This window comes from Phycodurus eques, chromosome 16, assembly GCF_024500275.1.
Source record: "Phycodurus eques isolate BA_2022a chromosome 16, UOR_Pequ_1.1, whole genome shotgun sequence".
NCBI classification, from domain to species: Eukaryota; Metazoa; Chordata; class Actinopteri; order Syngnathiformes; family Syngnathidae; genus Phycodurus; species Phycodurus eques.
In genome coordinates, this window is record NC_084540.1 from 19,872,581 (window position 1) to 19,893,232 (window position 20,652).

The 20,652-nt window shown below is 44.9% G+C and overlaps 1 protein-coding gene across 3 annotated transcripts; it reads right to left on the reverse strand.

The window, feature by feature from the left end:
- Positions 1-595: 595 nt before the first annotated feature.
- ppap2d (phosphatidic acid phosphatase type 2D) lies at positions 596-20,053 on the reverse strand. 3 transcript variants are annotated; one of them, XM_061700243.1, is made up of 7 exons: positions 19,235-20,050; positions 5,816-5,973; positions 4,713-4,999; positions 4,565-4,622; positions 3,806-3,896; positions 2,588-2,764; positions 2,095-2,210 (listed from the first exon to the last, which is right to left on the reverse strand). In XM_061700243.1, exons 1-7 carry the CDS (start codon positions 19,428-19,430, stop codon positions 2,185-2,187), a joined length of 993 nt encoding a protein of 330 aa, XP_061556227.1. In that variant the 5' UTR covers positions 19,431-20,050; the 3' UTR covers positions 2,095-2,184. The 3 variants fall into 3 exon arrangements, with proteins under 3 accessions (XP_061556228.1, XP_061556227.1, XP_061556229.1); XM_061700244.1 differs by lacking the exon at positions 3,806-3,896 and having other exon boundaries at positions 596-2,210; positions 19,235-20,035; XM_061700245.1 differs by lacking the exons at positions 2,095-2,210; positions 2,588-2,764 and having other exon boundaries at positions 2,784-3,896; positions 19,235-20,053.
- Positions 20,054-20,652: the final 599 nt, after the last annotated feature.

Here is a 20,652-nt window from a genome sequence, read left to right on the forward strand (position 1 = left end):
TTACAGTATTACTAAAACAAAACAGGCCTCAAAACCATGATCACATTCCTTCCCACCCAGAAGCCCACCCTCACCGCCCCCTCCACACGCCCATCACCCTCGCTCGTTCCCAATACCCCGCCCCATCTCTTGTTGCCAAGTCTTCCCTTGCCTTCATTAGTGGACTACTTTTCCATCTTGTATGTTTCCCAGCTTACCGAAGCCCTCCCTCCCTCCCTCTCTCCATCGGATCTGCCCTTTCTTCTCCTTCCACTGCCTGAAAGTGGATCAGAGCGAGGGATGGGGGTAGAGAGAACTGAAAGAAAATGCCCTCAGAAGCCCCAATCTCTATCAGCCAAGGCATCTCCATGGTAGCATGACCCCCTAAAAGGCTCCATCATGCTCCAGTGCACTCCAAAAGGAGGGGAAAAAAAGCAGGAAAGGAGAAAAAGAATGGAGGAAAAGTTCAAGCTTCCGAACACCACACGAGATTAAATCAATTATCATTTGAATGTTACTAAGTTCTTTCTGCTCATATTTCCTCACATTAAACAAATTGATGAGAGAGGGGGGAAATGAGGCAATGTAACCGTAAGAACATTCAACTTTCATTTTATTGTTTTTTTTTTTTTTTTTTTTTTTTTCTCCCTCCCAAGTACAGTGGTTATTTGTGCCTTTCTGGCCTTCACAGACGAAACAAACAACAATATGTGGGAATACGATAACCGCTTACTGATAATCTATGGCTCAGTCTCGTTGTTACAACACATACAAATATCTCCGTACCTGATCAACATACATACATGTAAAGAAAACAACATTGTCACACAAACTAACACTCATGAAATTGTGTGGTTTATAAAATGACACAGACTATTTACATTCAATTGGAATAATAATCATTTCACGGGAGAACAAAAACACAATGCCATCAATGAGTCATAGGGCCACAATGAAAAGTCAAAAAAAATTAATAAAGAATAAAGTTTTTCGATTACAAGAAAAAAAACTAGAAAGAATAATTTAATTTTCACGAATAAAGTGTTGTTAATGTGCCAAAACATCGACTATTTCATTGTTTATGAAACTTATACTAAAGTTTAACTTGACATCCACAGCAATCCTCAGCTTCACGCAAGTACATTGTCTTGCTGTACTTGTAATTCTATGACTTCATTATCATAGTAGTAGTATTTACTGTATTTTATTTTCAATGTAGCCCTAAAACGTCTCCGTACAAACCAAAGTGAGCCAGACAAATATAAACACTGATTATTTTTTTCTTTTTCTTTTTCAACTCGTCACAAAATATATAATATGGATGATAATAATTATAAGGTTCCGTTATGTACGTTCAAGTGCTCCTAATAAAAGAGGGGTTCACGCAAATCAAGGTGCAGCTCAGAGGCCGAGTTTGGGAACCAAAATTGCGAAAATTCAGTCAAACCTTTGCCTCTGAGACACGATCAAAGTGGTTAGTACAGAAACATTGTATATCATTTTTAGTTATCGTGGTCATTTAGTGGGAGGGGCAGCCTGACTGCATCATGCAGGCTAAAGAAGTCGAAGCCAGTGCTTGTTTCTTGTCAGCAAGTGTTTTTCTCTTGACATCGGAGGCCCGGTGGCATCAAGTCACAGCAGGCGAGCTCCATCTTTGAGGAAGATGCGTTTTTTTGTTGTTGTTGTTTTTTAGACACCAAAGTTCGGCTAGGACGGCTGACTGAGCACACTTGACCTCCACCACAGATAAAAACAACTGTTTAACTATCAATATTAGCAGCTTCTAATAATCCTCTGGAAAAATATACTTTTTTTGAAAAAACATCTTTTCTTATTTCAATATAAAAGAAAATAAAAACTATAATATCACTACGCAGTTCTTCCCACTGGACGGGTTTGACTTGAAGTCAAATGTGCTTCTTGTGTTTCACGTGTGACAGCAGGTTACATCGCTGCCGCGTGACTGATTGTGTCAGTGTGTTAGAATTGACTCCATCAACATTTCATCATCTTGGAACGATTCCCTTTCTTGAACAAAAGAAATATTCTCCTCTCAGCTCGTCACCGATGCTTTAGGACATTCGTCGACTCTCTCTCGTTAGTCGCATCTGCGGAGCCGTCGCATGTTAGCACACAGTCTGCTGGCTGGATAGAGGACTCTCCAGGGACATGCTAGTGGGAGACAGGTCTGGACGAGTGCAAGCCTTAAACATGGAGGAGATGTAGAAGGCCTGCAGGCACAGATACAAAGCATGTCAGAGAACATACAGTACCTAGACCAAACACACTGTCAATCATCTGCTCTTATCTAAACATTCAAAGAGTCAGAGTCAGGAAGAGGCTAAGATAGAGAGCTCATTGATTTGGGAAAGGAGACAGGAACAAATCCAGGCAGAGATTAAGTAGCATTTAGGTAGTACATGAAAGGGATCCAGGCAAGTATTGGGACACCTGACCATGAAACCTACAGGAAGTGAAAATGGAAGAAACTTTCACTTTCTGACACACCTCTTAATCGATCAAATAAGAGGTACAGCATGTCTCAAGACTGAAAAATATATCTTACTCGTATTTAGCCTAAACCAAAAGATCTTTCACATTGACTTACCACCCAGTATGCAGTGAGCCCTCCTTGAATGAAGCCCGTGAGGACATCGGTGGGGTGGTGGCGGTAGTCCGAGATGCGGCTCAGCCCAGTGTAGATGGCGATCATCACCAAGATGAACTGTATGAGAGGACGCAGCAGTCGAGCCCCTCGCCATGACAACCGAGCCTGCAGGTAAAACTGCGAGAAGGAAGAGAGGGGGGGAAATGGAGTGAGGTCGCAAAAAAAAAAACAAAAGATTTCTGTTGACTTATTTTCCTTCTGCTATCCGGAGGGGAAAGTGAAGCTGGGCATGACTCCATTAACGCTATTTTAACCCCATTTCCTCCTTTTGTACATCCTCACCTCCTGTACAAAAAAAAAAAGGCTTGTGAGAACTGGGTCACTTTCGGGCCCAGTGTGCTGCAGACACAGCGCGAGATTTATGAGGTGGCTGAACGAGACCCAACCACCACAGCGGAGAACATGCCCTGCATTCCTGCTCCTGCCGACGAAAAGCAGGTGTCACTCTTTCTGACTTACACGTGAGCATCTGGCCATGTTTAAAACCATTATTGAACCTTTTAGGAGTGCAGTGGTTCGCCACCTTCAACTGGACTGCTTTTATACTCTACACTGACATATAATTTGGCTACATTCCTGTACAAGCAACTGCCCCGGAGCCCAATAATTAGTACTAGTGGCTACAATGGTGTTCATTCAAATTTGAAGGGGAGAAACGGTCTTGTACAATGGACATTATTGTTTTTTTTTGGGACTTGTGGTTTGTTTTTGAGTGCCACTAATTTTGTCCCTTGACATTTGCCCCCTGCATCACACCTGTGCCTTTTTGGTCTTCGAAAAGCTACACACAGTTTCCTTGGAGTCTAGTTATCAGCCTTCTTTACTACAATGGTGTAGATCGCACTTACAGTAAGTTGACCAAAATGGACTCCTACTGAATCTGTATTTCTGGTACACTGTCAGAAATTAAGCACATCGTGTTTGTCAATGGGGTAGTACCTTCAACGTCTCTGCTTTGGGACCCTTAAAATGTAACTTGTACCGCTTGGGACCATATCTGTACATTGTTGTACAAACTAATACATACGTATCCAGAAATTTGCCCGACGTGATAGTGAATCCCTTAATTGTCTCATTTCAGACTCTGAGAGAGTTGTGCCACAGAGCAGTTTGGGGTTCAAGGCCCTGCTCAAGAGCACTTTGAAAGTGTTCACTGGCCTCTTTCCTTGATATTCCCATATGCGGAAGTACTGCGTCCTTTCAGACTGAGCTTCTGTTCTTCTGCATAACTCTCAAGGTTGACCACAGTCTGGAAAGACAAAGGGTAGCGAGTCATCTTTGAACAATATTTTATCTAGTGTCCCTAAATCTTTGAGGAAGGGGAATATCGATATTTTAAGAGTAATAATAATGTGCTTTTGTCTCGCTGTAACTGTCATGTCTCTCCCGCAGTGCACCAATGACTGGTGGACAGTGCAGCGAGAGAAAGATGAAAAGACGGGGGAGGCTGGGATGGGGAGGGGACATGAGCGGGCGGGTGTGTCGTGCTGAAAGAAGCCTGTCGATCTCTCAGCAGGCGTATTCAGTCCTTCACCCCCCCCCCCCCCCCCCGCATTCCCTTTTTAAATGAGTTCCACAACAAGGCCTCCTCTGTCTTCGTAGGCGCTTCATCTATTCATGTTCCCTGCGGAAAACAGTATCCCTCATTCTCCCCCTCCCTCCTTGTTTCTCGACCTCACCGGCTTTTCAAGCTGGAAGCGGGATGCCTTTGGAGACTTGGGGCCCTCAAACATCTCCTCCCTCATGATCAGAATCCTTGATCATATTAAACAGTGCATGTCTTGGAGTGTTTGCACATGTGTAATTAACTTGGGGAGATAAGAGAGGCGCACAGTGTTCTCGGCCTCTTGAGGGTTTATCCTCTCACGTTCCGAAACAAGAGTGAGAGTTTGTGGAGGTAAACAAGAGGTCACTTACTGCTAGATAGAGCATGGTGTACATGGCGAAGGATGCGTGCCCGGAAAAAAATGACTTCCTGAAAGAGATCGATAAAAGATACGGGTTACACATTGCCTTCATGAGCCAAAGTACTGCGTGCCCCACCCTTGATACGCTGCGCACACACCTTGCCTCCTCGACCATCTTGAGGTTGGGCTGCCGGCAGCTCACCTGGGACACGTAGCTGCCGGGCGTGCAGTTGATGGACGCGTAAGTGATATTACAGACAGCCAGAAAGTTAGGTCGCAGGCGTCCCACGCTTAGCTTGGCCATGTTGGTGAGCGACTGACCCACGCAGCAACCAAAGAAGAAGCTCCCCAGCTCTTTGTACAGGCACGAAACGTAGCGGTTGCCAACAAACGCCCTCGAGCGTACGCCTCGGAAACGGACTCGGAAACATTCGCCCAGTGCGATCTAAGAAGAGAATGAAGAGAGAGGTTAACCTGAGGAATGAGGCTTTTCATACTGCAGGCTATATGGACAAAAGTCTTGGAATACATTACTTCGCTTAGACTGGGCTTGAACCTGAATTTCCCTCTGAATGTTAATTGTTCATTTTACCAGGACATTTTGGACAATTCTATGCTTTGTGGGAAGAGTTTGACGCAGGCCCAATTCTGTTACAGCATAACTGCACAAAGCAAGCTCAATATGGCATGCTTGAATGAGTTTGGGTGGGATGTTGTTCTAGATCAGGGGTGTCAAACTCATTTTTGTCTTGGGCATTGTAGTCCTCAGAGGGGGGTTAGAACAGTGAAACCATATAAATGTTTCATCACCAAATCATATTATTACCATTACACAGCAAATTGAGGGATAACTAGTTTTGAAATCAAAAGACAAGGATAATAGTTTGTTCATGTATTGTCTACGTTACTGTAGAAGAAGGGTTTGGTCACAGAAAAATGCAATATCTCAACATTATTGTTAGTTATTATGACACTTTGGAATTTGGGTACAGATTTTAGCAAAAATCACGGACGTTGACGAACATCATTTGCTTTCGCGGGCCACATAAAATGATGTGGCGGGCCGCATCTGGCCCCCGGACCTTGCGTTTGACACCGTGTTCTAGCTGAATGGCGAAAAATGAGAATGAGAAAAAATCCTTTACAAAGTCTTCCCGGGAAGGTGGAAGCTAGGATAATGAACTCCGTTGTACCGATCCAACCTTTTGTCCAAATAGTTCTTGTCATTAAGTACTTAAAAAAAAAAGCATCATCCTCTTACCGTGAGGCCAGTGATGGCTATTCCACCAGCGATGAGCAGGAAATCTGGGATAGCCTCTCTCTCCACGTAGGGATACGTTATGCTGCTGTCCCCACAGAAGAACCCTCGTCTGTACGGCGTCACCGCCTTCAGCTCGCACGCGAAGAATGGGATGGAGGCTGATGAAATGGGTCAAAGTAAAGAACGCAAAACAAAAGTAAATAAGCCTGAAGGGTTGCTGTGGTCTCCGATCACGGAGAGATTATGGAGCGCATGATACAGCGATAACAATTTAAAGATGGCCGCAAAAAAATGAAGCAACGTGAGGAGTGTCAGTCAAATGGAGATTTCCAGATGACCGGCGGATCAGGCATTCCGCACATTTCTGCTTTCACAGAAGGAGCAGGAGGGATGAAAGACGTGAATTTTTTTCTTTTAAACTCAGTTGCCGTGGGTTGGACAAAGGGTAAGACCTTTAGTTTCAAGTGTACGTGGGAAGGTGGGATGAAAGTAGTCGCTGTGTTTACAAATGCTGTGGGTTATGACTGAGGGATTTATGTTTCGCATTTACGCGCATCATCTGCAGGCGACGCGTACCAAACGCTACTGTATCGTAAAGGTATTTACTTGGTCAACCCTTATTTTTGCCACAATTTGAGGATGTATGGTACATCCTGCTTCACTTACGTCCTGCTTAGTTGCTAAGTATAGCAGTTCTTGTTATCGGGCTGAAAGAGGTCAAGGTCTGGCCCGGAAACCCAGCAAACAAACCTCACAGGCCAATGGTGAAAGTTCACTCGTGACCAAGTTGAGCAATATTCGTACCTCAGATGAAGCCCGAGCTGTACTCTTTTATTCCTTTCTGTTATTTTTTTGTTTGTTTGTTTTTAAACACTAAAGTTTGGTCAAATGTTTCAGCCCTTGTCATTCCACAGAGTGCAGCACAACCACGGGACAAATCATTAACCTCTTTTCCTCTCCCTGAGCTCCCAGGCCAATAACATTCTGACTGCCAGGGAAGCTCACACAGTATGTGAACTGAACACTCTCACAGGCTGTCCATATCAGTCAAACAAGAACAAACGAACACTAGACCTACGAAATCAGACAAGGTTCACGTTTTTTTGTTCTCCAGTTAGCCAAGAACACGCCTTGCTTGCTCATTCAGGCGCATGGAACTGATAAAGCGCGGGTAATAATCTGCAGGTTTGATGTTATCTGCGTGGAAAGCACACAAGAAGCGGGGCATATTTGACGTGTGTGATGACGTGGCAAGCCAGGTGGCTTTAAGCAGCGAGGCTGTCGTCAAAGTCACGCTGCCCTTAACACACAAATCGGACCAGGCTTGCTTTTGTGTTTGTAAAAGTGAGAGGGGCAAAGAAACTTCAGGCAGTGTTGACATGTCAGAGGAGGACAGGAAATATCTTGCCTTCCCCAAATAAGGAATCTCTTCATGTGCATTACGCAAATTCTGGTTTTGCAACCTGCATGGGGACACTGGCATCATATCTGTAACACAAACAGGTTCGGGTCACATGTACATCGCATCCTAACTGAAAGCACGCACCCAGAGCACAGACCTCCTGTGACAATATATCTGCTTCAATACTTTGGGGACTTTCTGGGCCTTGACACGAGTCGCCTCCATGTTCGCTTTCGAGCAAGCAATTCTATAATTAGCAAGTTGAGGTTATAAGGCGAATATTTATAGGCTACCCTTGTCCCAGGAGATACATTTTAATAAAGACATTGTTATTTTTTAAAACAAACATCCTCTGAGAGGATTTCCTGGTTCCTTATCATTGTTTATTGCAGCTTTGTGGAGACCCGCAGTAGACAACAGGCGTTCCATCGAGATTGGGCACAATTGAGCGAGGGTGTTTTGAGTGCAATTCAGAGCCCAATATTTACTCATCGAAGTTGGAAAAAGATTCGCAAACAACGAGAAAGGAAAGTGGGTGTTGTGAGTTACCTCTGCCAATGATATTGTCTTATTTGTTGTTTCATACTTGGCAGGGTTGCACTTACACACAATCTAAAGAATTTAACTGAGTTGTATGAAATGTTGCTTGTGTGCTTGCACCAAGGGACAAGGACGGAGGAGTCAAGTATTGTTTGATTTTCCTCTTTTGAGCTTTTCCAACATTTTAATAAGTCAATATTCCACAAGATCTTAATGCCTACGTATACTCAGGCATACTGTATATAGAAGGTTGATTTGTATGGTTTTTGTACAATTTGATGCTGCAAATTAGGATTTTTCTGCGCCCAACTGAGTGCAGTTTTAGTTGAACTGACATATGACAAAATACATTATGCGCCCTTTTGTAGGTTAAGTTAGTCCAACAAACAGATCCACTTCTATACATTAACAGTCCATCTTTTTGTCCTATCTGCATTCTGGAGTAGAGATGGTCAATATTGTCCTGCATTGATAGGAATATAATGGACGGGCTTTCCGTCACAGCTCTAACACTGCAGTTACAGTTGGAGCATTGACCTCTTGAGGGATATTGATATATATGGATGTCTAATGGGAACCCTGAAGTGCTGACCTGAGTAGCGGCTTGCTTTACTGCCTCGGGCCTGCTATTACTGATGGTTTGTGTCCTAATGGCCCGGATGGCCAGGATCCAAAGATCACTCGAGCAAAGCGGGGTAAGGTTCTGCCTGAAAACTTGCGCTGCGGTGCTAGTTCACTCAGCATTGCACCGTGCCGTGGACAGTGTCACAGTCAACCCCGAGCCTTTTACAACAAGATCCCCAAACCCCCCAGATGCCCTCACATCATGTGTCCCGCAGCTGTGAAAAAACTTAAACACCTGGCCAAAAGGCTTGCTCAAAAGAGAGGCGGGCCAGGCGAGGGGACCATAAAGGACATGACGGAGTGGATCGGCTTACAGAGCCAGTCCAAAATCTGCCGCTCGCTGGCCACTCAAAGGCTGGAATGCTTTCACATAGTCAAAAGGATCTGAACACAGAAAGAAAGAAAGAAAGAAAGAAAGAAGGGGGACAGAAGAGCTGGAGGGACGGAGACAAGAAGAGTGAAGGAATGAGAGCAGAAGGGATGTGTGCCTCACTCTGAGAAAGTCTTCTGGTTCTAATTTACACATCTATGACCACGGCCCCAAATGAGCTCACTGTGAGAGAACAACAACCAACAGCAGGAACAAAATCTATGGAGAAAATGAGGCCCAGTTTAAAAAAAATGATCATGATTCATTAGGATACTTTATGGCCTCGCTGACGAAGCCGACATTCGTTAAACATTGCAGGCAAAAGACTGACAAACGAGGGCGGGGCTGGAGTGGTATCGGAAAGATGGGTCTGAACGAGAGTGATGCGGCAAAGTCGAGAGAACACCAGACGGAGACGATTAGCGTGGTTCTGGAATGTGAAGGTCAGGGATCCGGGCTCTGCTGGGACCCGCTCTGTAAACACGACCCTACCTCAACTTGAAGAATACCCCCAACTTTGACTCAACACATGCACATAAAAAAAATAAAAATAACACACAGAGATGCAAACAAACCAAATCTAGGGCCATATAAACAATGTGGGAACCAAACAAACCACAAAAACCAAATGGAAACCGCAAAATCAACCATGATGACTTTTTAAATCGCACTGGACTTCCAAAAACACAAAGCGAATACTGCAGTGTTTGTTCATCATTACCATTGACCCATATGATTTCCTATGAAGGCTTCCGCAAACAGCCAGCACATCATCATAGATTAGCACCGCACATAGCCTGAAGCTATGTCAAAGCTGTTTCATCACATCCAATAATATCTGACTGACTTTGGTAGAAACAGAGGACAGCCAATCAATGACCTGTCAAGTCCATTGGACCTGCAGCTTACGAATCTGCAGGGTTTACCAGAACCCTTCTGAGGTGGTCCACCCTGGCGAGGCCCCCCTCACTGGCGTGCCATGCCAACATTTCCCAACTCAATTTTAAGATGTGTGTTTAGTGTCAAGTCAAGCTCATGAATGAAAAACACAGGCGGGGTTGCTGAATTGTAAAGTGTCGTAATTTGTTATTTGCGAGCCTGATGATCCCCAGTAACGTCATTACACGAGGCGAAGACGTGGCTGCCTTACAAGCTCATAAACAGCAGGCTACAGCTGGTCTGGGTGGGCTTGCACAATTATTTGCTCTTCGACGACCGCTCCGAGTTGCCTTGATCTGTTCCCGTATCGAGCTCGGTCTGAGTCAGTCGCTTCAAGGGAAACGTCTGGATTCACAAGAAGAGGTATTTGTTTTAAGAGGCAGTGCAGAAATAGATTAAGGGACATTCAGACAATTGTGCAGTGGCGTATAACAATTTTAAAGGAAGTGAAGTCATTCACACCAAGGCTGTGATTAAGACAAGCTCAAAGAAAGGAGGCTGCGGGAGTGTGTCCGAGACTGAGGATGCTTTTTCTTCCTGGCTGTCCTTGGCGGGCTGAGGCAGATCGTGGTGAGATAGGAACGAGGTTTCTGTTCTTTTTTTTTTTCCAGAATTGGGTGTCATGGTTTGAGATTCTAATCTGTTTTGTTTACCCGAAGAGACATGACAAAGAGTACAAAGAGTGACTTATGAGGCCAAACACTGTCAAAGTATGTGCTCCAAAGGAACTTGATGGGAAGCTCCTGAACAAGCTTCACAAGCATAACCTAAGTTACACCTGCACAATCGAATGATTCAGTACAAGATAACGGCGTGAAGATACCAGCAACTGGGGTCTCCGCTGTTTATGTGCAAATTTATCCCAAAAAGCATGAAGTCCTGTTTGATGGGTGTTGAGGTCAGGGCTTAGTCCAGTTATTCCACCTGGAACTACACTCAGCATGCCATGAATGGTCCTTGCTTTGTGCACTGGGGCCCATTCAAGTTGGAGGTAACATGACCGCATGTGCGTTCCACCAGCGCACCGGGAGATCTCTTCCCTCACCCCTTGCCTCGTTACAGCTGTGCCAGCGCCGACATACTTCTCACAGCTGCTTCTGCTCCCTCCACACTTCACTGACCCGCTTCCTGGAGGCTCGTTCTGGAGCTCAGGGCATGCGTGGTGAGCTCCGAGGTGTCTCCCTGCCTGCCCCGTCTGATTCACCAGGAACCGTCACTGCGGTATGTACCTCGGAGATCTGCGGTGGTTTTGGTATCGGCAAGGTAAAGTCTGACAGGCTGCAATCTGAGAGCGAGGCAGGGTTGTGGTTCAGACTGCGAGGTAGTTTGGAGGGGTGCTTGGCATGGAGCGGCAGGATTGTGGTGGGATGCATGGAACAAATGTCTGCGTGTTTTGGTTTGCAGGAGGAATGTGCCGTTGGGACACCTACAGACGAGGTGGGTGAAAACAGGGCAGGATCTTTCAGGTGAGATGGGACACACTGATACAGTGGCCCTGATAACGACAGTGCCCTGGGGTGTTGTCTAACGGGATGCTTACACAACACACAGCAACCTTGGAAAAAAAATAGTAAAAACTTTGCGTTCATGAAATGTTTCACGTACAGACAATGGCATTGTCGACGCGATCCCCATTCACACCGACACGCAAGAACAGCAGTAATATGCATATTCTGTGTTTTTGAGGCTTCAAAAAACAAAGCAAATTTTTAAAAATGATTTTTTTCAAATCTGTTTTCAATTCAAACGGACTGCAAAGTGAAAATAAATTTGACACTGAATGCGCTCTGCTCAACCGCACCCTGCTCAACTGTTAACTGACAATGAAACACGACCTGGAAAAACAGATGCTACTTCATCTTTCTTATGCACACACAGGAACTAAATGGTTGGGCTGTGAAAGTGGTATCCATCTAAAACTGAATTATTACCCGTGGGTCGTCACAGGGCTTTTCCATGCCGCGACAACGAGACACTTCAAAGCGGCCATGCAAGCGCAAAGCCTCTGTCCTCACGCTTTCTGTCACGTTGGACTAGGAAAAAAATAAATCCTTGCTCTTCCATCTTGTCTCCATGACGTGTGCATTCACGGCCGACAACGAGGCGCTCTAAGGTGGCCACCCCTGCCTGAGACGCCGCTCCGCACACTGTCTGTCAGGTATGACTTTTATTTCCCACCCTCCCCATTCCCACTATTCAGCCTTTCTCTACGGGACATGCGCACACTCGCAGCCGACAACGAGGCACTCTACTACTGACAGACCAGTGGACTATCTGAAGGGAAGGTATATTTCCAGGGTGTAGGCATAGCTAGCTAGTGACCTGCATATCTCAATTGCGCAGGATAACCGCTGATGCGACCGAAGGTGCTCTTATATAGTGGGGGAGGGGCAACTCCCCCACTATATAAGGCGAACAGCGTCATCTGGTGCTGTTTTAGCCGCACCCCAAAAAAAAATCAGGAAAGCTGAAATGATGAATAACAGTTTAACGCCCCACAAATGAGTACTACATAGGTCTCAGTCTTTGTACATTTTCAAAACAAATGTCCGAATTCGCTTTACAGGATCTTTGAAGATTTAAAAGAACATTTTTCTGCACTATCCAAGCTAAATAAAAATGAAAGGCATTAGGGCAAATGAAAATGCGTTTGCTGACTATAAAGCCGCGTGACAGGTGCGCTAAGCCAATTTCATTAGCCGAAAAGGCACAATAACACCAATGGCAACTCAAGGAAAAGCAGAATCCTATGTGTGATTCAAATTGGAATTCCTGCTAAACAATACATAATCTCCTTAAGGAGAAGAATGAGGCATATTCAGGTAGAGGCGCTAATGCTCCTCAAACATATTGCAGCTAACGACCACTGACTATTGCCTCATTACAGCTAATAGCTATGGACAACATTGGCCACTAATGGAACCTTCAAGTTAGGAGAAGATTGCAGATGCCTCATTAAAACTACATTTGAAGCCATTTACTCTTTGAAACTATCAGATCCTTCAACATCCACACTGAGACATAAGCAGACATTTGGGGCTAAGATACCAGAGGAACCTGATGAGGTTTTCTTCATCTCTGCGCACTCCCGCCCTGGGCCCATCCCTTCAGTCAGGCTATCACTTGCCCCTCAACCTGCAGGTAATTGAGACATTCTCAGCCAGCTCTGGTGGGCTAACGAGTGAAGTGCTGAAAGCAAAGCAATGCGATTGTATAGGGGGAAGCTAATGGACGCAGCCGCGCATTAATACGTCGACAAAGGTGAGTCCGCAAAAGCCTTTCTTCCGTTGGCTAATTGTTTGTCTGCCACATTTTTAATGGCGGACCCTCTCTTAGCCGCAGAAGTGACCCCAAGTTAAATTTGTCAACAAATGATGCGCACACGGCAGCTGGTGCGGCCGACACACATTCACACCGCTGCAAAATACACACACGTGCGCACACACACACAGGAGACCATTTAATATTCCTTGGCCTGTACGCCTTGACATGTTGTTACGTGTTGGCCGCATACAGCTTCACTCACTCTGCCAAAAAACTGGAATCCCACTTGCATAAATCTACCACCCGTCCAACACACATGCTGACATTAATAAAACACACACAGACACCTAACAACTTGCATGAACTCACTCGTAAAATTGTACTTGTATTAAGAGCAGGAAAGGGGAAAATGGCTAAAAGCGAGGAAAGGAGGGAGTGCTGGTTGACTGGACTTTTTTAATGTACCACCCAGTATGTGTTTCAAAAGATTCATGCACGGACATCAAAACGATCCCTGTTGACGTGGACCTCCCAAAACTGACTGAAAATGTTGTATGATGTAGTAGATGGCAATGTCACTTGGACAGAAACTATGTCCTCTTGGACAGAAACATCTTTCCAAATAGTCTTTTTTGATGTGTGTGTGTGTGTGTGTGTGTGTGTGTGTGCGTGTGTGCGTGTGTGTGTGTCATAGCAATAAAGACTTTGGTTAGTGATGAAGTACGCTTTCCTGGAGAAGTCTGTTTTCAGCATTTAGATTATAACACTATTTTAAAAAAAAAATCCACTTTGAGGCCCGTTTCAAAAAATGTTTGCGTTTTCAAGTTCCCTAATGCCATTGACATGAATAAGTGGTCATAAATGACCACTTTCTGATGTGTTTTTAGTTAAAAGTGTTATTATTTAGACCAGGGGTATCTGAACTACGGTCCAGGGACCGAGGTCCATTTTTTTTAACAGCTCGCGGCATATACAAAACTTCCCGATTGACACGTTTGCTTACGTTGTACACTGAGTGGCAAGATGGCAGTCATTGTTTTCCACCAATCACACGTTACTAAAATCGTAATCAAATTTCTATTCATAACACCCCAGTGAAAAAAGATAATTCAGTTATATCGGAATGCTTTGCTGCACTTTCTACTCAATTTTTAGGCCAATTTAGTACTGATTTGTTTTGGATCCGAATGGGAGATACAAAATAGCCCAAAATCCAGAAGAATCAGACTTTTTCTTTTATTACCTGATGGGTTTTTTTGTTTGTTTAATAAATATATATAATTTTTAAAAACAATATATAATTGCTTCACATATCTTTACATACACTGATGGATTGGTTTTAATGTGCTAAATAAATTAAAGGGGGAAATGTCAAAGAGGCCCTTGGAAGAAAACGTTAGGACAAACGGCTATTAAGCATGCCACCTCACGTCTGGGTAGAAAAGACAAAGTCGCAAATACATATTTTCTTAAAACTATGTTAAGGAAGGACAAGCCCAGTGACAGTGATGTTAAGGTCAGCTGTTAAAGGCTCACCTCCAATAAATCAGCACGGTTATCACTGTAATTGGGGGAGAAGAGGTGCAAGTGGCTTTATTGGGGTCTAAAGACCACCTGCACAAGAATACAAACAACAGTTCGGGCTGTCAGGGCCTGTCCCCGCACGCTCGCCACATTTGACAAACGCCCGATTCCTTGTGACCTCTGGTTGGCTGGACGTTTCAGCGTTGAGCTGCAGGGCTCCCCGTGCCGCCCCTACCCCCTCCCCACACCACTACTACAAGGAATGCACGCACACTAATAAACAGCCAAGGAAAACACATTCTTCAGCCTACACGCAATTTACTTTCACGGAACTGAACCAGAACCAGTCCATTTCGGCGGAGCATCCATCACGAGCACGTCGGGGAGGCGACGAAATGAGCACAGCCTGCTTATTGACGCACAACCAGCAGCCTCTTTCAAAGAAGCACTGCAGACACATGAAAGTTCATTCCAAGTGACACATCATCCCCTCTTTTGTCAGCACTTTATTGTGAGGTAAAAAAGATTTCAAATGGCGAGGCTGTGAAAAAGCTCTGAGCATTGTGGAAGTCCTCTTGAGCTGATAAACATAATGAGGACGGGACACGCTCGTGGGTGAAATTCCACAGTTACAGTCGTCAATGAGCCCCTTCACGGGGGCGAATTAGGCCGCCGGGTCAAACCGTCTGCCGATGGCATTTTTTGCGGGCAAATTGTGTTAGTCAGAGATAAGAGGATTTGGCCAAAAGAAGGAGCCAATTCATTGCCAATAAGTCGCGGCATTCACTGTCGGATGCCCCCAGATGAGTCAAGGTCAGGCCTCTGCAGATAGTGAGCGGCGCGATGGGTAGCAGAGCGCAGACAGGCAGGATGCACGCCAGACGGTTGCGAATATCATCGGCCGTAAATACCGCAGTGGTTATCTTTAATAACCTAGAGCCACACATTTGTATTTTGAGTGATTTTTACCTCCAACTGGCAAAAAAAAAAAAGTGTAAAGATCAGATTATATTTCTTTGAAAAATGGTACCACCCTCCAAATCGTAACGCCTTCTGTCATCCTCCATGAACCAGGAAGTAGCCTACTAACCAGCAGTTGTACCAACAAACGCCAGTAAGGCGGTCCGCTATTTTTTTAGCATTTTTATGTACAGTTCAGCCTTGCTAAAAAGTCTGCATTCAACTGAGGGAGACATGCTAGCTGCTCTTGAGGTGTCAATCATTACTTGCTGAATTATACAGTCGAGTAATATTTGGCCCATTACTCGTCAGTTGATATGGGATTGGAACACGGATGCTTATTTATAGTTCCTCACCAAAAAGCAACTCATGACGTGATTATGGCAATTTTATAAGTGGAATAGGCCAAATGTCATTGTTTGACCCTTCAGAGATTTCTGTCTAAATACATGCTTGAAGATAATTGCTGAAAACATCTCAAAAGACTAAGAACCATGTCGAACTGAATTGTGGCGATATAGTATTAAACTGTTTCTCACCATTTCAGTTCATCGGATTTTGGGGGCGTGGCTAAATCGGTGCCCAGTGTCACACACTGTTCCAGATACCGTGCAACAAGTTCCTGACGCCATATTTCTATGAATCATTCGCCCCTAGAAACCGCAGCTGACTGCAACTATTTTCTTATCGCACTACGACAAGACGGTGACATTGAAGAGCGTTTCCTCCAAGTGCTTGTCCTCATTAGGGTTGCACGTGAGCTGGAAGCCATCCCAGCTGACTTTGGGGTACACCCTGGACTGCTTGCCAGCCAAACGCAGGGCACCAGTACAGACAACCATTCACGCTGACATTCACACCTACGGACAATTTAGAGTCTTCAGTGAACCTGACGTGAGTTTTGGGAACGTGGGAGGACGCTGGAGTACCACGGGGAGAACATCCAAACTCCACACGGGAAGGCAGCAGCCGAGATTTGCAGCCGGAACCTCAGAAGTGTTCCACCGTGTTGTCGTTTGGAACTCCTTGTATCTCACTTAGACTGCATCTCAGAGCACAAAAACATCTGACATCCGCTCTGTTTTTTTTGGGGGGTTTTTTTCAGCTGGAGGCTCAATATGGTTCAAGTCTGTGTGCTGCGGCAGGTCAGGGAGGATATAAGCGGCCAGCAGCGGATGTACATTCGAGGCGGTAGGGACTTCCAGATTCGTGGGTGGGTGGTGGTCATGTTGGCTGATGCTCGCCGCTTCCTAAACGCAGAGCTTAGCTAAGCTGCCTCGTGCGGGGGGGAAAAAACATCTACAACCCCACTTCCAATGAAGTTGGGACGTTGTGTTAAACATAAATAAAAAACAGAATACAATGATTTGCACATCATGTTCGACCTATATTTAATCGAATACACTACAAAGACAAGATATTTAATGTTCAAACTGATAAACTTGATTGTTTTTAGCAAATACTCATGAACGTAGAATTTTATAGCTGCCAGACGTTTGTGTTTGTGAAAAAGTGCGTGAGAAAATAGCCCAACAGTTTAAGGGCAATGTTCCTCAACGTACAATTGCAAGGAATTTTGGAATTTCATCATCTACGGTCCCTAATGTCATCAAAAGGTTCCGAGAATCTGGAGAAATCACTGCATGTAAGCGGCAAGACCGAAAACCAACATTGAATGCCCGTGACCTTCGATCCCTCAGGCGGCACTGCGTCAAAAACCGACATCAATGTGTAAAGGATATCACCACGTGGGCTCAGGAACACTTCAGAAAACCAATGTCAGTAAATACGGTTCAGCGCGACATCTGTAAGTGCAACTTGAAACTCTACTATGCAAAGCAAAAGCCATTTATCAACAACACCCAGAAACGCCGCCGGCTTTTCTGGGCCCGAGCTCATCTAAGATGGACTGATGCAAAGTGGAAAAGTGTTCAGTGGTCCGCCGAGTCCACATTTCAAATTGTTTTTGGAAATTGTGGACGTCGTGTCCTCCGGGCCAAAGAGAAAAAGAACCATCTGGACTGTTATGGACGCAGAGTTCAAAAGCCAGCATCTGTGATGGTATGGGGCCGTGTTAGTGCCAATGGCATGGGTAACTTACACATCTATGAAGGCACCATTCATGCTGAAAGGTACATACAGGTTTTGGAGAAACATATGCTGCCATCCAAGCAATGTCTTTTTCATGGACGCCCCTGCTTAGACCCCGGACTGTTGAACAGCTGAAGCTGTACATCAAGCAAGAATGGGAAAGAATTCATCTGACAAAGCTTCAACAATGAGTGTCCTCAGTTCCCAAACGTTCATTGAATGTTGTTTAAAGGAAAGGATGATGTAACACAGTGGTAAACATGACCCTGGCCCAGCTTTTTTGGAACATGCTGCAGCCATAAAATTCTAAGTCAATGATTATTTGCTAAAAACAATCAAGTTGATCAGTTTGAACATTAGATATCTTGTCTTTGTCGGGTATTCGATGAAATATAGGTCGAACATGATTTGCAAATCATTGTATTTTGTTTTAATTTATGTTTAACACAACGTCCCAACTTCTTTGGAATTGGGGTTGTAGGAGCAGACCTTCAAGGTTAAACAATAAACTTTCAAGTTTAACCGCCAAACGAGAAATCAGACCTGTCACTCTGCCTGGACAGGTTACTCCTCTCGTTCGCTCACTCACTCACTCACTCACTCACTCTCTCGTGTGTTTATTACTCATTTTAATAATTGCTCAAATCAAAATAGTTTTCTTCTAACGCCACACGTTTCTGTAGCGTGCCCCAAAGTATGACGCAATTCTGGTTCATTTTAGATTTCTATTCAATCTGTCGTGTTTATGAAAACCTTAAATTTTACTCGCTGGCAGGACTCCCATAAAGCGAACAAGCTACTTATTAACGCAGACATGAACATCTCAACGTTTGTAACTGAAAATGGGTGGCAACGCTTTTGTACTCTTCATTGTCGTGCGCCATTGATGAAGATCCGTAGGATGTCATCAATAAGAAACGATCAGCAATGCCAAATTGGAAAATTGAATTTGAAACTCCCCAATGAACTTTCTTTTCTGCAGTATGAAACTGTCTTGGGACTAAACCAAACACTTTGAAATGGGCAGAAAATAGACTGCAAAACATTAGATATTGCACTGGTAACGGCTGTAATCGTGCATTCAGGCTAACCCGATATTGCTCACGTAATCAGAACGAGATATGATTATTTACAGTATCAACTGTTCGTCGATGCTTCGATGGTTAAACGAGTGAAATGAGTGAAATTTATCATTCCTGGTTGCATAAATGTGTTACGAGTTTGGCTTTAGCATAGTCAAACCAAATCCCGCCCCCCAAAAAACCTTGGATTTGCTGTGATTGTTTTGTGCTTCCTTTGCTTTCGGTTGTTTTGTGAGAGTGGGGGGTTTGTTTGTTGTTGTTCTCATAGGATTCCGCCTTCCAGCTGCGCACTGTAAATTATGTGGCTGACATTCAGTGTGCCCGAGCACGGCGATGTTTTCATCCCAATTCCCACGTCCTTCTCCCGGGAACTTGCTGGTGGGGGGGTGGGGTGGGGGGGGGGGCGTTACCATGGGAACAGATGAATTCCTGGGACCAGTGTGCATCCAGCGCCCCTCTTCCCACCCTTCCCTTCCAGGGATCACTTTCATTTGGACTCTTTGGGAGGAAAAAAAAATGTAACCCCCCCCCCCCCCCCCCCAAAAGGCTGGATGCACTTTGCATGCAATCCCAGTGCGCCTGCAAGTAATGAATGGACGTGATTTGTTATTTGAAAGCCTTACCGACACACAGGCATACGAGATCCAAACCGACGAGGATCTTCCTCTTGCTGCAGATGGAGCTGTCCTCGTCCTCCTCCTCCTCCTCGGGTCTGCGGAGGAAATGCTTGCCAGCACCGTTCTCCTTCCCCTCCGCGGCCCCGTCACCGTCGGCCAGCCGGGGCAGCGTGCCGCTCCCGTGGGCATTCAACTTTTGCATGTCCCCCTCGCGCAACTCGCTCCCAAAAAGTCGCTCAAATGGCTTCTTCGTAGCAGATCAGCGTCCGGCGAGAAGTGGCAGAACTTTGTTCAATCCGTCCGCAGGTGCCAGAAATCCATGTTTTGTTTTGGTTTTTTTTTTTTTTTTTTTTTTTTTTTAAAGGAAAAGTTGTGACAGCGAGACTCCACGAAAGCAAGCCGGTCGTGGGTGCTCGCGCGGCGGGCATCCGGTGGGCGACCGTGCCGGTGAAGAGCGCTGCAAGTGGGCGGACTTGCAAAGTTCGCTTCGCCTCGTTCTCATCCGCAACTTCTCAAACCGTCCTCCCGAACCGCACTCACTTTGTGTCAAAGTCAGAGGAGGGAAAACTTTTTTTTTTTTTTTTCCCGTCGCCATGCACTTTTCAAAGTTAAAGTCGCACTTCCGGTGCAAGGAGGCGCGTCGAGTTGTATTTTGGCGGATGGAGGGCGGCGCTTCCGGTTTGTGGTTGCGTTAGCTTAACCTGGATTAGTTGCTCGAGATCAATTTGTTGACGATCAGTCGCGGCGCTGACATGTTCGATCCCCTCTCTGACCTACAACACAACATTGACTGACTCACTGTCACGATGCCAGGCCTGACAAACTGCCGGACACTTCGTTAGGCACACCTACTTTCTAGTCAATCACAAACAAAGTTCAGCTGGTTCACAAGCCCCAATGACTACAAGCGCAGTAAAAAAAAAAATATCATAAATATAAACAAAAAGATGAACGATGTTCCCAGACACAATTTGATTCACCAAACAATAACTGTATTACTAATGAAGTTTTTCAGCAAATCACTCCGTAAAGAATTCTCGTTGGCAATTAACTCCGCCTTTGTAGCCAGTTGAGTATTAAACTAATAAGGCGTCTTTGTTGAATGTTTTTTTTTAACAACATTTGACAATATGTCTCAGTTGATTGGCTGTTCGTTTGATTTGGTCCCACGGCAGATTTGTCGTGCTCATGGGGAGGATGTTCAGTGGCACGGCAGCGCCGCCATGCGTTCAGGAGTGGTACATTTGCCAATTCAGGCCTTGGCATACTTTTTACATCAAATACCACCTAAGACATATATATATATAATTACTCTGCAAGTACCGTCATCACGAGCCACATTAAAATACAGTAGTCTTAGAGTTTATCAAAAAAACCAAAAACATTTTGTATAGGTGGAACATTAACACGGCGCTTAAATATAC

Bases quoted from the DNA above. Each gene is read 5' to 3' on its own strand.
- ppap2d (XM_061700243.1), bottom strand. From the start codon at position 19,430: ATGCAAAAGTTGAATGCCCACGGGAGCGGCACGCTGCCCCGGCTGGCC. The intron at 5,000-5,815 runs GTAAGAGGATGA...TTCTCTTCTTAG, and splicing joins TAGCCATCACTGGCCTCACG to ATCGCACTGGGCGAATGTTT. The intron at 2,765-3,805 runs GCCAGTGAACAC...TCCTTCTCGCAG, and splicing joins TGGGAATATCAAGGAAAGAG to TTTTACCTGCAGGCTCGGTT.